The sequence below is a fragment of the Dasypus novemcinctus genome, chromosome 4 (genome assembly GCF_030445035.2).
Source record: "Dasypus novemcinctus isolate mDasNov1 chromosome 4, mDasNov1.1.hap2, whole genome shotgun sequence".
Classification (NCBI taxonomy): domain Eukaryota; kingdom Metazoa; phylum Chordata; class Mammalia; order Cingulata; family Dasypodidae; genus Dasypus; species Dasypus novemcinctus.
Genome location: NC_080676.1, coordinates 19,594,335 through 19,607,248, shown reverse-complemented (window position 1 = coordinate 19,607,248; position 12,914 = coordinate 19,594,335). Strand labels below are relative to the sequence as shown.

Sequence of the window (12,914 nt, the reverse complement as noted above, 5' to 3'; positions counted from 1 at the left end):
GCGCCCCTCCGCGCCCCTCCTCCTCCCTTCTCGGGACCCTCCGTGTCTGGGCGCGGCGGAAGGATCGCACGCACGCGCGCGCACGCTCCGCCGTGGCCGCGGATAGCCGAGGGGCTGCGCTGAGGGGAGCAGTCGCCGCCGCTGCCGGCACCGTCGCGCCGTCGTCTCCCTCCGCTGGCTAGCCAGCCCCGCGGCTGCGGGCGGCTGGCCCGGGCGCGCTCCGCGGCTTGTCCCTCGTCGCCGTCCCCGCGTCCTCCCGCCGCAGCTCCTTGGGGAGGGGGGCGGTCGGTGCCTGCGCAGAGCCGCCTCCTCCCCGCCCCCGCCCCGCCTCCCCCCGCGCCGCCGCCCGCTACCGCCGCCGCTGCGCCTGCTGCTCCTCGCTGTCCCCGCTGCAGTGCGAAGGGCTCGAAGATGGCCGGTTGGCAGAGCTACGTGGATAACCTGATGTGCGATGGCTGCTGCCAGGAGGCCGCCATTGTCGGCTACTGCGACGCCAAATACGTCTGGGCAGCCACGGCCGGGGGCGTCTTCCAGAGCATTACGGTGAGGAGCGGCGGCGGCCCGGACCCCAGTCCCCGGCGGCGAGCTGGGCCGGCCGCGCCGCAGCACGGGGCCAGGCAGGCAGGGCCACGCCGGCAGGTGTGCGAGGAAGCGGGCGCCGAGGATGCGGCTGCTGGGCCGGCGGGGAGGCCGAGACCCGGGGACACCCCCTCGCCCAGGGCTGCACTCACGGGCGGGGGCGGCGGCCGGGGGCTCCCCCTGCCCTTGCCTGTGGGTGCCCGGCGCAAGTCCGGGTGCCGGGGAAGGGGGAGGGGGCGCGCGCCGGGCGCGCGGGGGTGGCTCATTTCCCCCGCGTGCGGTTCCCCGTGTCCTCTGGAAGTCCCGGGGTGGAAACGGGGTCCGGGAATTCCGGCCCGGGCGCCCGGGGCGCGGTTGGGGTTCCTCGGGCTGTAGGGCCCCCGGAGCTGCACGGACAGTGCTCCTCCCGCGCAGCCGGGCTGTGGGAGGCGGCGGCCCGGCCCCCGGGATTCTCGAAGCGACTTTGCGTAGATTTGCTGGTGTCCAGGCCTCCGGGGCTTGCGAGACATTTACGCCGACCACGTAGGTGGATTCGTGAATCTCGACTTCAGCTCTGGCACTATAGGTTTTTTTTTTTTTTTCTCCTTTAATTCTCCAAGATGGCGAACTGCCATTGATTTCTCTCCTATGGAGACTCATCGATATACCGTTATCTCCAGTTACGCAACATAGCTCTAAAAAGGGGGTGCGTTTAGAAGGTTTTCAATGATCTGGGAAGATAGGGTGACAGACATTTCACTTCTCCAAGTCTCTTCTTCCTTAGTGATGGTATTAAAGGAACTAGCGCAGATTTGTGCTTTACAGTGCCTGATTTCCTTGTGACTTGATGGTTTTGACTAGGTTGCCACATGTTTGGGAAATATTTGTCACCAAGCCTCCAGTGCTGCTTTTTGTTTTGCCCATTTCTGCCCAAGGCTCTTCCTAAAATTGTGACGATAGTATTGACTACGAGTGCATTCTCTTAATTTCTTAGCTCCACTCTCCCTTCCCACCAAACGCCAAAATTCAGATTCCCTGTGACGGGTGCTACTAATTATTTCTTTACTACTTAACATACGGTTTGAGATTTAATTGTATAGAACTCAGTCCTCCCTACTAGTATTTTCAGGTCTCCTCTACCCGTAGTGGGTGGACTACAGTTCTTAAAGAGAATTGGCATCTGGTGATCCAACTTTTTCTCTGCAGTCTTCTCCTCTTTGTGTGTTGAGTTCCCGCTGTCTGGCTGGGAAGATTGCGGGAGTGTGCTTGGAAATGGCTGGGGCCTGCTATGACTCTGCAGTTCTGATGGGGGCGACGCCTTCCTTCTTAATTCATGGAATTTTAGAATGCATGTTGCTTTCTTTTTTCTGGTTTTGGTGGCCACCTCAGTTTCTTTTCCTATCTCCATTTTCTCTATTCCTTTACCATTGCTGACTGCAGTGCCGTACACACAGTCCTCTTTGCGTGGTCCAGAAAGATTCTAAACGGATTACTCAGGTGGGAAGGGAAACGAAGGAGATAGAGTAGTTGCTATTAAAAAAGGGACGAGGGAAATACGAATTTGGAATGCACTGAGATCTAGGGACTAGGGGATATCTCAGGCTATCCAAAGCAGAGGAGAAATGAACATATCTGCTAGAGCAGGACTTTATTTAGGCAGACTTTCAAACAACTTTAAATGTGGTGCAACATGACTGTGATGTGACTAATATGATAGACAAGCTGTTGTTGAAAGAGTTTATAGCTAACTCTTTACCAGTAGATAAGCACCTTCAGGCACCACTTGATTTGATAGAGCTTATAAATAACTCAAGATTTTAGTTTGTCTAGTGTGAAGTACCAACTATTTAGAGATTCTTTTGTAGACCAGTTTTTAGTTGGCAGACTACTGTTAATTATGAAATCTGAATTAACTGATACAAAACATGTAATTAACTAGGATTAGATAATTGTTTGGAAAAGACTGAGACTGAGTCTTGATTTTTACCATTTGTGAAATGTGTATTTTGTGTAGTAGTAGTATAAACTTGGTATACAATCTTCCATGTAATATTGAGGCCTGAAAGGAATTAACCACAACTTCACGTGTTTTTTTTCTTTTTTCTTTTTTTGGGGGCAGCCAATAGAAATAGATATGATTGTAGGAAAAGACCGGGAAGGTTTCTTTACCAATGGTTTGACTCTTGGTGCAAAGAAGTGCTCAGTGATCAGAGATAGTCTATACGTCGATGGAGACTGCACAATGGACATCCGGACAAAGAGTCAAGGTGGAGAGCCAACATACAACGTTGCCGTCGGCAGAGCTGGTAGAGGTAAGGGAGGTGCTCTTTTGGTTAAAAATTGCATGCCACATTACAACCTATTAAGCAGTTTCTTTAACATTTTGAATGAAAGTGTTCGTCCATAATGGCTATCAAGGTGTTTTTGAGAACTGCCCAGCACTGAAGGGAGGCGCTGCTTTCATTTATTTACTCTACTGCAGCGGCATCTAGAGCCTAGCTTCAGAGATCCTGATTATTCTAAAATAGAATATTCGTGTCAACTCTTTATTTTTAGCTTTACATACTTAAAATCTAAGTTTGTCTCTTAGATCGCTTGACACGTGGAATCATAGTCCTATGGTATATCCAGGTTTTTAAATTGCTTAAGTCATTTGATTAATTTAGTACCTTTGATTTGTTGAGCTTTGGAACTCTTCCTTCCCTTTCTTACTTGCATTTTAAACATTTCGTACTCAGAATAAAAAATGAAAAATGAAAATTGGTTCAGTTCTGTTACAGGGGAAGAGAAATAATTAGCATGGTTGTTTTGGAGTAGCTACTCCCATTACTAAAACATTTAAGTTAAGATTGTTATTTACTAAAAGATTTTCAAAGACTAAGCGTGCCTGAGATTTATCAAGATTAGTCAAGTAGGAAATAACATTTAGTTTGTATACTTGGTCCATAAATTCTAGTGTCTCCTAACTTGTCAACACTGAAGAAATTCTTAATTCACTAAAGGATTCTGTTTCTTTGAAAGAAACTTTCTAGAAATTGAGGCTTAGTATGGTATTTAATTGATTTACACACAAATTTAAATGTGTTAACCTGTGTAAATACTTTGTAAATAAAGAAGCTTCTGTGGTCTCATGTAGCAAACTTGGCACATCTAATATTAAGACCAGATCTGGTATGTGAAGGGACTTGAAGCAGCTCTGAGCTGTAATTTAATGCTGTGATTATACTAACTCCCTGTGATTGTCCAAAAGGTTACTCTTATTCTGGTGGGAGTTGATATTTATAAATGTTTCTCTATGGCAAGATTAGGTGATTTTGAACAGTGGACAAATTTCTAAACATTAGCTGAGCTCAGACAAATGTTAAAAAGCATCAACTATGTGACATAAAACCAGAATGAAATCTATATACCATGCAACACTACTGACCTCTAGTGGCAGTGAACATAAAATTCGACATAGGCGTATATTTTGGGGTAGACTGAATTGCATCATAGAAGAACCTGTTAGAAATAGTAAACCTGTTTCAGGATTTTAGACTTGACTAAAAACAAAGATAGCACAACGAGGAGATCAGTAAGCACAAGCTTTAAATACGTTTAATTTGGTTCTTTCTGAATAATACTGAAAATGCTATTTAAAATTTGGTCTTGGTTTTCCTCTGGAAGTAATAGACACATTTAGCCTCACTGAAAAGTCTTAATGGTTTTACTTCTCAAGCACATTAAATTTGGGGAGAATTTTCTAAATAATTATTCCAACTTTATAAAGTTTATTTTTTTGCCCTAGAATTAACAATAAAGTGATCATGCATTTTTTTTCCTAGGTAGTGTACACATGGTTGTATAGAGCCCTGCAGCTCCATTGATTGAACTCCCAGGATGCAACCAATAGTTACTGTGTTCTGTTTATAGCATATTACTAGTTTTAAGGGCCTCTTTTTTTGGAGACCTAGTTGATTTCAGTGCTTGACAGTTCATGGAAAACTAACTTAATGATAACTTATTAATCGGGGTTCTGTCTGCTTAAAACTTAAGTGACTTTCTTGATTAACACTTCTTTTGAAACACTTTTCTTCTTTCTCTTTCAGTCTTGGTCTTTGTAATGGGAAAAGAAGGGGTCCATGGAGGCGGATTGAATAAGAAGGCATACTCAATGGCAAAATACTTGAGAGACTCTGGGTTCTAGCTGCTAGGCAGACTGTTAAGTATTAGGGGATAATTGCTCTTAAATTTCCTAGCTGTAAGCTTGAGTCTTAATTCTGGAAATTTTATTAGCAATGCAGGGTGATGGGGTATGAACCTGTGTCTCCTTTGTATCCCTCTGTTGGTGGGGAAAGGTGTCTTTCTTTCTGCCCTCCCCCCCTTAAATAATTCTGTTCACTTTTGTTTTGTTTCCTTGTGTACTCCAGCATTGGTTATAGTCATGGGAAAGGAAGGTGTCCACGGAGGCACACTTAACAAGAAAGCATATGAACTCGCTTTATACCTGAGGAGGTCTGATGTGTAAGCAGCCTCTCCCCATCTACCTAGCAACTGTCTTCATCACCACCCAATTATGGTCACAGTGCTGCCAGACTATAGATGGTAGCTAATTTTTCTTTACCTATTTTCTAATGTCATGATTCCTGTTTGCCCAACAGATCATTTGTATGTTAATCACTGTATGTAACCAACCCTTATCTGGCAACATAATTGCAGCACAATAATGATTTGCATGATACCTTGAAATTTGGGGGGAGGGGGCATGCCAAGTTGGGCATCACTTTGTCTTAGCAATTAATGGGATATTGATTACTAAAATAAGTTAATATTAATAAGCAAGGTGCCGGTGTACAATCTCTTAATTTGATCAGTGTCTTTTCAGCACTTTGAGCTTTTACTTGGCTCATTTCGTCTTCCGTTTGTAGCGCATGATTGGGAGGAAAAAGTGCATGCATCTTTCCTTCACTCTCTTTTCCCAACCTCTCCCTTTGCACATAAAGTACTTGGTTTGCTTTCATCTTATGCAGTGCCTGGTTTACTTAACCGATTAATACCCCTTTTGTTGATGAGCTATTGAGAGCTGCAGTAATTTGCTTTTAGTATTGTTGTTGCACTTGAATAGACACAAATCTTTTATCATAGTATCTATAGGACATACAAAGAGTGCAACTGCAAAACAAGAGCAAAGGCACTTCCTCCCATGACCTTACAGTAACCATACTGATTGAATCCCCAGGGACATTCCATCATTGCAATAGCTCAGATTTTTGGTTCCTATCTTTTTCTTTGCACACCAGCTCTACTCTTTAGTAAAATTGTAAAAGGCTGCCATTATGGATATTAGGTATCCCAACATAACCATCTGGAGTGTGTCCAGTTTGTTCTTCATAGGACCAATTTTTATTTGCAGCTTGAGTTTTTATATGAAGTTGCATTATTGTGGACTTGGCTGTCTTGTGATGAAATTTTTTCATATGTATTCTGTGCCATACTATTGTTAAAATGAACTGTTGCTATTGTGAGATGGATTTTAACTGACCTATTGAGGATTTCTTTCGAATGGCACTACTTTAGGGACATTCTAGTATTTGCTTTTATTGTTTGGGCCTTGTGGATACTGTACAGATTTAAAAACAAATCTTGTTGCTGATTTGTCCATTTCTTTCCCTGCACTTTGTTACATCTGGGATACAGTCTAACTCATCTGATTTAATATGCATTTAAAAAAATGCCATAACTATTAAACACCTTGTTTACAGACAGATGAAATAAATTTATTCCAACCAAATAATTTAGACTCTTGTTGTTTATGTAAATTGTTGGTCTCCTGTTATGGCTGATTTTTTTTTTTTTTGACACAGAGGGAATACACAAAATAGGCCAAAGTCTGCTGTAACTACAAAATCTTACAGTTAAAAATTTAGTTGATGGCCTACTTCGTTTAAGGTAGTAATTATTAAAATTAATGCCTGGAGATTTCTTTGTAATGGGCTTTGATCTATTAAAAATGATTTCTAGTCATTTCAGACTCATCTTCAGGTTTATAAGAGGAAAATTGACTATCTGTTTGAAAATAAGTATTTTCTTCTTGTGGCTGGTCACCATTGAAATCCACTGAGTGGTGAGGAGTCCCAGTAGCAAGAAGGCTTCCTGCACTATGGTGGATTCTTCTGTTTAGATGTCTTAAGACTTCTTAGATTTGAATGCTTTGTTGGTAGGCTAAGGTCTGCCAGCTGGGATTTTTCTGCATAGGAGCAGAATACATTTTCTTAGGTAGCATATATAATAATTGGGATGCTCCTGCAGTTTCTGGCTTTGGAGTGACACGTTGACAATGGCTGTGTAACAGTCTGGTTTATTTAATCCCAGAGGTCATGAGATCCCTTGGATGCACCTAAGTTTAGGAACTATGTAAGTTTAATATTCTTTAAATAAATCATTATCATGAGCTGTCAAGCCAGAAGCTCAGAGCAGAGGTGCTGAAAAGTTAGTCTAATCAAAACCTGGGGGGTTGGGCTCTGGAGATGCATCCTAGAGATGGAGATTCCATAGAGGCCCAGGCAGTTAAGAAACAGTCTCCAGGTGACAGGTGACTGATTTAAATATCCTGTGGCTACACTGAGAAACAACTTTTTAGGGAATAGAAATGAATCTCCTTGCCTTACTTAAAATATACCAAGAATAACTGAAAGTTTTTCTTTACGAATGCTGTCAGGCATTAGGACTTAGTTCAAACATGATTGCACATGTGGAGATGTAAAGGTATGGCAGATGGGGGACTTGGGGCTACTGTACTAAAAAGCATAGCCTAGAAATCATAGAACAAAACCTGCAATGAGCGAGTTTACCTGTTAAGAAGGGTTCTTAATCTTCTTTCTTCCACGGATCCCTTTGATGGTCAGAAGAAATGACTATTACTGTAATTTATTGCAGACATTTATAAATGAAGGAGATGCTAGATTTCAGTTAGAGGTCCGAGAAAATAAAGATAATCTGACTTTATTCATTTCAAGCTCATGGGACCTCTGAAATCTTTCCTCGTTTAAGAACCCCTGTGTTAAGATCTCTGTTGGGAACAAAAGGTTGGGCAAATGAAAATTTGGCTGTTGAGTTGTGATGATTTTTGAGATGTTAGAGCAGTACACATTTCACTCTTCATTTGTGAAGAATTATCAGTGTGTGATTAATTATAGAAAGTAGTGACCAAAGTTGTGACATCCTTAACCTATGAGTAGGTGCATGGTATGTATGTGGGGGGGTGTGCAGATAGGGAAGTAAAAGGCAGAGGGCCACTGTATCACTAACACTAAAATAGTAAATAATGAAACCAGCCATCAGCCCTCTCCAGTTGCATTAGAAAAACAATTACAAAAAATACACATCTAATTTGCACTTTACTTAGTTCTAGGAATTTAGCATAAGGAAATGGAGCTATATAAATTTATATACTAGAATGCCCCTCACAGCATTATACATGTAATAACCAAATCGGAAAACTTCTACAAGGTTTAAAATTGAAGAGTATGGGTTGAATGAATGAATGTGTATCCTTCCATAGGATAAAATAGTCACTGAAGAATGACTTGAGAAAATGTTCATTATTGAATGTTAAATAATAGGATATAAACAGTTTACATTCTGTGTAAATAAATGCAGTATAAAATATGTATTTTACATATTTCTGAAGGCAGTATATCAAGATATTTATGTCTGGGGTAAGTTTTGAGGTGACTATTTTGATTTCCAGTGTTTAATGTTACTCTTATGAGGAAATCTTAAATTAGGATTTTTTTTTTAACAGAAATTGGATTTTAATTGTCCTTAATATCCAATTTAAAAAGATGTATTGTTAAGCCATGAAGAAATTATAAAAGATTTTAAGTGAATATTGAGAATAATAGCAATCTTAACAGTGCTGTTAAACAGATACTTCAAAATTTTCTAAGTACTGAAAGTAAGAGTTTGGGTTACCAAAATAACTAATTTTTGCCTCAGAAAATCTCCTATCTCAAAGGCATCTGGAACTTGAGCTGATTTTCTGCATAGTTACCATGATGTTTAATATTAGCTTTTCATAATATATTGTTAAATCGTTAGTTCTGTTAAACATAAGCCCTTATTTTCAAATATAATACTTGGAACAATTTTTCTCAGTATATAGTTTAGCAGGGCTAATAAGTGTAAGACACTGTTAAGAAGTATGATTTGAGTATCAACAGTTGCAGAAGTTTGGTATTTTTATGCAGTGTTTTTGCTTTGATCACAGTCACAAACAACTACACACAACTGGATTAAAGACAGGGAATACAATATCTAATATGTAGATTTGTATTACCATGACTTGTTTAACTTTTACAATGTTCTGTTTTAGGGGAGTGGATGTAGCTCAAGTGGTTGAGCACCTGCTTTCCATGTACAAGTCCTGAGTTCAATCCCCAGTACATTATTATATATATGTGTATATATGTTGTTTTAGGTGTGATGTTATTATTTTAATGATTATTGTAAAAGCTATTACTTAATATGCATGTTTGTACCAGGCATTGAAATTAGTGTTTTGTCCTCATACCCTAACTTAGGTTAAATGAAATTATGCAGGTGATCAGACAGGTTTAGAAGGGTAAGGGCCATACATAATGCCAAATTCCAAAGCTTTGCTTATCTACATGGTTGTCTCCTTAAAAGATTTTTTAAAAATTGGTCTGTTTTCTCAGGCCTTTGTTTTACAAAATTAAAAAAGCTGGGGGTGAGAATGGTATCAGGCAATAGGTTTTGAATTCAACCTTTCAGTTTCCAAAGTGGAAATATCTTCGCTGATTATAACAGTGGTTTTTTAAAAAAAGAGCACTTCAAAAAGTAAAGTCTTCCCACCTAGTGTTAAATTTCTTGTTAAATTTTTTTTTTTTACAACAAAAGGTTCATTTACCTACTGTATTTATTGTTCAATAGCATGTTTTTCTTTAGAGTAGCAATTTCCCATGTCAGTACAGATATATCTAATTTATAACAGGGTATACCCTAATGTGGACTCTCTTTGGAATGATTTGGGCTGTAGTTAAAACTTTCTTGGGGACTACCTAATTGCTTGTGAGCAGTCAAGTTACCTTGGACATAATTCTAATATGTGTATTTATCTGATAGCAGTCATATTGACTGTATATACAAATAAGGCTAACGTGGTTATGTAATACGGTAAGTAAAATACTACAGGAGAACAAACATTTTCTGATTCTTAAAGTGGAAAACGTGTTTATTAACATTCAAACTCCCCTCATACAAGGCCATATAAAAATCCTTAGCTTTTTGATTATAGATAAGTCTATTTTCTACATAGTTACAATGATGTATAATATAATTTAGCTTTTCATAATACATTGTTAAAATACATCATTAGTTCTGTTAAACATAAGCACTTATTTTCAAATCCAATACTTGAAGAATTTTCTTCTGTACATAGTTAGCTGGGCTAATAAGCATAAGATGCTCTTTATTAAGAGGTATATGATTTGAGTATGAACAGTTGCTAAAGTTCAGTATTTTTATGCAGCATTTTCCTTTTGCTTTGATCACAACCACATAAAAACCCTTAAAGATACTGAAATTCAGTAAGTAAAGTTCAGAGACATATTACTTGAGCTGCTGAATCAAATTTATACGTTACACTATAGTATTAAAAACTTAAACAAAAAAACCAAAAACTTTTGAAATCTACACTAGTAAAGACCGTTCCTATCAGGATAAGACTGTTTGGGAAGAGGAAGGAAAAGACAGCTTTAAGTATGTATGTTTTTCTTTGTGGTGTTGATAGAAGGAAAAAGGCAATATAATTGTATTTTGCTGCCTCTCACTAATGGTGGCAATTTGGGAATGTACCATAAAAATGGATGTTATTCAACTCAACAACTGTAACTACGGAGGTGGGAGCTGGCTTAGCTCATGCAAGGTGGCAGCAGCATGGACTGTGTGTAAAACATCTGCATATTGTGATCTAGGTCTGCAAGCTTCACTGAGGAATTTTTTTTTTAATGTTTTGGCTATATATTTTACTCCAAAAGGAGAGGTGATTTGATGCTTGAGGTACAGCACCTTTCTGTTACTTATTAGTGGAATGAAGTACACTCCTGCAGATAAATACTGGATCAAAAAACCTGTTTCAGCATTTGATTAAATTGTAGAATACTAAAGTTATTTCTGCAGAAATCTCTGAAGGGAGCAAAAATATCAAATTATATACCTAAAACATTTTAAAGGAAATGAAACCAATTGCCCTCTGAAGGTCAAACAGTATTTGCTATGTTGAAATCCCGTTCACCATTAGGCTGCAACTGGACCACGACACTGTGTTCATTAATTTCATTTTCTGCATCACTACTGTCAGTGTCTTCATTGTCCTCTTCTTCATAGTCTGAAGATTCTGTCATGTTCTGATGTGAGTGCGATTCTGACAAAGCACCAAATGACTGGGTGCTGACAGAAGCCAAAGGTCTAAGTAAAGGGGTATGTTCTGACACTTCATTTTCTTCTTGACTACTATCTGTGTCAGAGTCTGAATCACCTTGAGAAGGAACAACTTTTTGCTTGCAGACTGGACAGGTTTTTTTCGTTTTAGTTAGCCAAGGGTCTACACACTTGCAGTGATAAGCTGTTGAAGCAAACAAAATACACATTTATTTAGGTAGTACGCTGTGGTTGAGAACATTACATTTAATCCTTGCCATGTTTATTCAGTGTTCTGATACATATGTATCAGGTAGGAAAAGGAGAAGAAAAGTTGGTCAGTTTTTACAAATATACTTCCATCCTTTTATTAGACTCAAGGTTTGGCTTGTGGTATGCTAATAACTATTTTCTGTCTCTTCCCCTTTAATAGAGATCCTACTGTAAATTACTCCATAAATTCAAACCATTGTGTGATTACTCATACCATGGGAACAGGGAAGGATTCTGAGCTTATCTCCATCTTCATATTCATCCAAACATATGGCACATACATCATACTCATCTCCTGTAACAGAAAATAGTAAATAAAATGTAAGGAAGTACTACAATATTCTTTTCAAACTTTTCAAGTTAATTTTTAATGTAAATAGTGAACCTTTTACCTAAAATAGGCAATTAAAAATAGATGTTAAGTTTATTTACCTGATTGCAAAAGGTTTTTATAAAAATAATTCCATTATGTTCCATAACTGTATTCAAATGCTAGTTTTGAAATATTTTATGCCAAAGAACAAAATTTCACTATTTAAATTTCTTAAAATTCCTGAGTCACTTTAAAAGTAAAAATGGAAACACACTGGAATATACTCGATTATTTTTAATACTGAATAAAAACAGATTTGCAATGAGATCTGGGCTTCAAATCTCAGTTTTAACAGTACCAGTTTTGTGTTTGATAGTTACTCAGCCTCTGACAACCAATTCATCTGTAAAAAGATACCTATCTTGCAGGGTTGTGAGGATTAAATAAGATAATTCAGTAAGTGGTAGCTTTAATACTGCCATTTTAATTGTCTTATTGAACTTACCTTTTTAGTCATTTATGTTTATTAATACCTCTTTTTGGAATTAAGTGTGGTTATAACTTTTTAAAGGAACTGGCACTCTTACATTCAGCAACTTTTCAGCTAAATGTATATATTAAGTAAAAACTTATAAAAATCCCAGAAACAAAAGAGTTAAATTCATTGCTTATCCCATTTATAAGGTAACAACCTTGGGAGGTATGTGAGAAATAAAGCCATTGTTTGGATAGATAGGCTGGATGAACTTACACACACCCAAAAAGTAATGACTGCTCTATCACCAAAACAATCCCTTTAACTTCCTCTAGTCATTTAAAATAGCACTTTAAGAAAAGTCCTAAATAGAATGATAATTTTTTTAATATAACTTTTTTTTTAAAGATTAATTTTTTTATTTCTCTCCCCCATCCCCGCCCCAGTTGTCTGTTCTCTGGGTCTATTTGGTTCGTGTTCTTTGCCCGTTTCTGTTGTCGTCAGCGGCTCGGGAATCTGTGTTTCTTTTTGTTGCGTCATCTTGTTGTGTCAGCTCTCCGTGTGTGCAGTGCCATTCCTGGGTAGCCTGCACTTTCTTTTGTGTTAGGTGGCTCTCCTTACGGGGCTCACTCCTTGCGTGTGGGGCTCCCCTATGCGGGGGACACCCCTGCGTGGCTCTGCATTCCTTGTGCACATCAGCACTGCACGTGGGCCAGCTCCACACAGGTCAAGGAGGCCCAGGGTTTGAACCGCGGACCTCCCATGTGGTAGACGGACGCCCTAACCACTGGGCCAAGTCTGCTTCCCTAATGATAATCTTAAGTAACAATTTTTGTCCAGAATTTTCTATCTGGTTGCTGTAGTCTTACCTATCCA

At 39.4% G+C, this 12,914-nt stretch overlaps 2 protein-coding genes across 3 annotated transcripts in view; one reads left to right on the top strand and one right to left on the bottom strand.

Annotated features, from left to right (window-relative positions):
* The first annotated feature begins 289 nt into the window (after positions 1 to 289).
* PFN2 (profilin 2) lies at positions 290 to 6,328 on the top strand. 2 transcript variants are annotated; one of them, XM_004472885.4, is made up of 3 exons: positions 290 to 543; positions 2,678 to 2,870; positions 4,968 to 6,328. In XM_004472885.4, exons 1-3 carry the CDS (start codon positions 412 to 414, stop codon positions 5,063 to 5,065), a joined length of 423 nt encoding a protein of 140 aa, XP_004472942.1. In that variant the 5' UTR covers positions 290 to 411; the 3' UTR covers positions 5,066 to 6,328. The 2 variants fall into 2 exon arrangements, with proteins under 2 accessions (XP_004472942.1, XP_012386212.1); XM_012530758.4 differs by having other exon boundaries at positions 4,647 to 6,328.
* Positions 6,329 to 9,761: 3,433 nt separating this feature from the next.
* RNF13 (ring finger protein 13) overlaps positions 9,762 to 12,914 on the bottom strand; it is a 151,979-nt gene continuing 148,826 nt past the window's right edge. Inside the window, exons 9-10 of the mRNA XM_004472886.4 lie at positions 11,465 to 11,545; positions 9,762 to 11,182 (exon numbers count right to left, since the gene is read on the bottom strand). Coding sequence (XP_004472943.1) covers positions 10,818 to 11,182; positions 11,465 to 11,545 — 446 coding nt within the window. The 3' untranslated portion in view covers positions 9,762 to 10,817. The remainder of the gene's footprint in view (positions 11,183 to 11,464; positions 11,546 to 12,914) is intronic.

Bases quoted from the DNA above. Each gene is read 5' to 3' on its own strand.
- PFN2 (XM_004472885.4), top strand. From the start codon at position 412: ATGGCCGGTTGGCAGAGCTACGTGGATAACCTGATGTGCGATGGCTGC. The intron at 544-2,677 runs GTGAGGAGCGGC...TTTTGGGGGCAG, and splicing joins GCGTCTTCCAGAGCATTACG to CCAATAGAAATAGATATGAT. The intron at 2,871-4,967 runs GTAAGGGAGGTG...TGTGTACTCCAG, and splicing joins CGTCGGCAGAGCTGGTAGAG to CATTGGTTATAGTCATGGGA.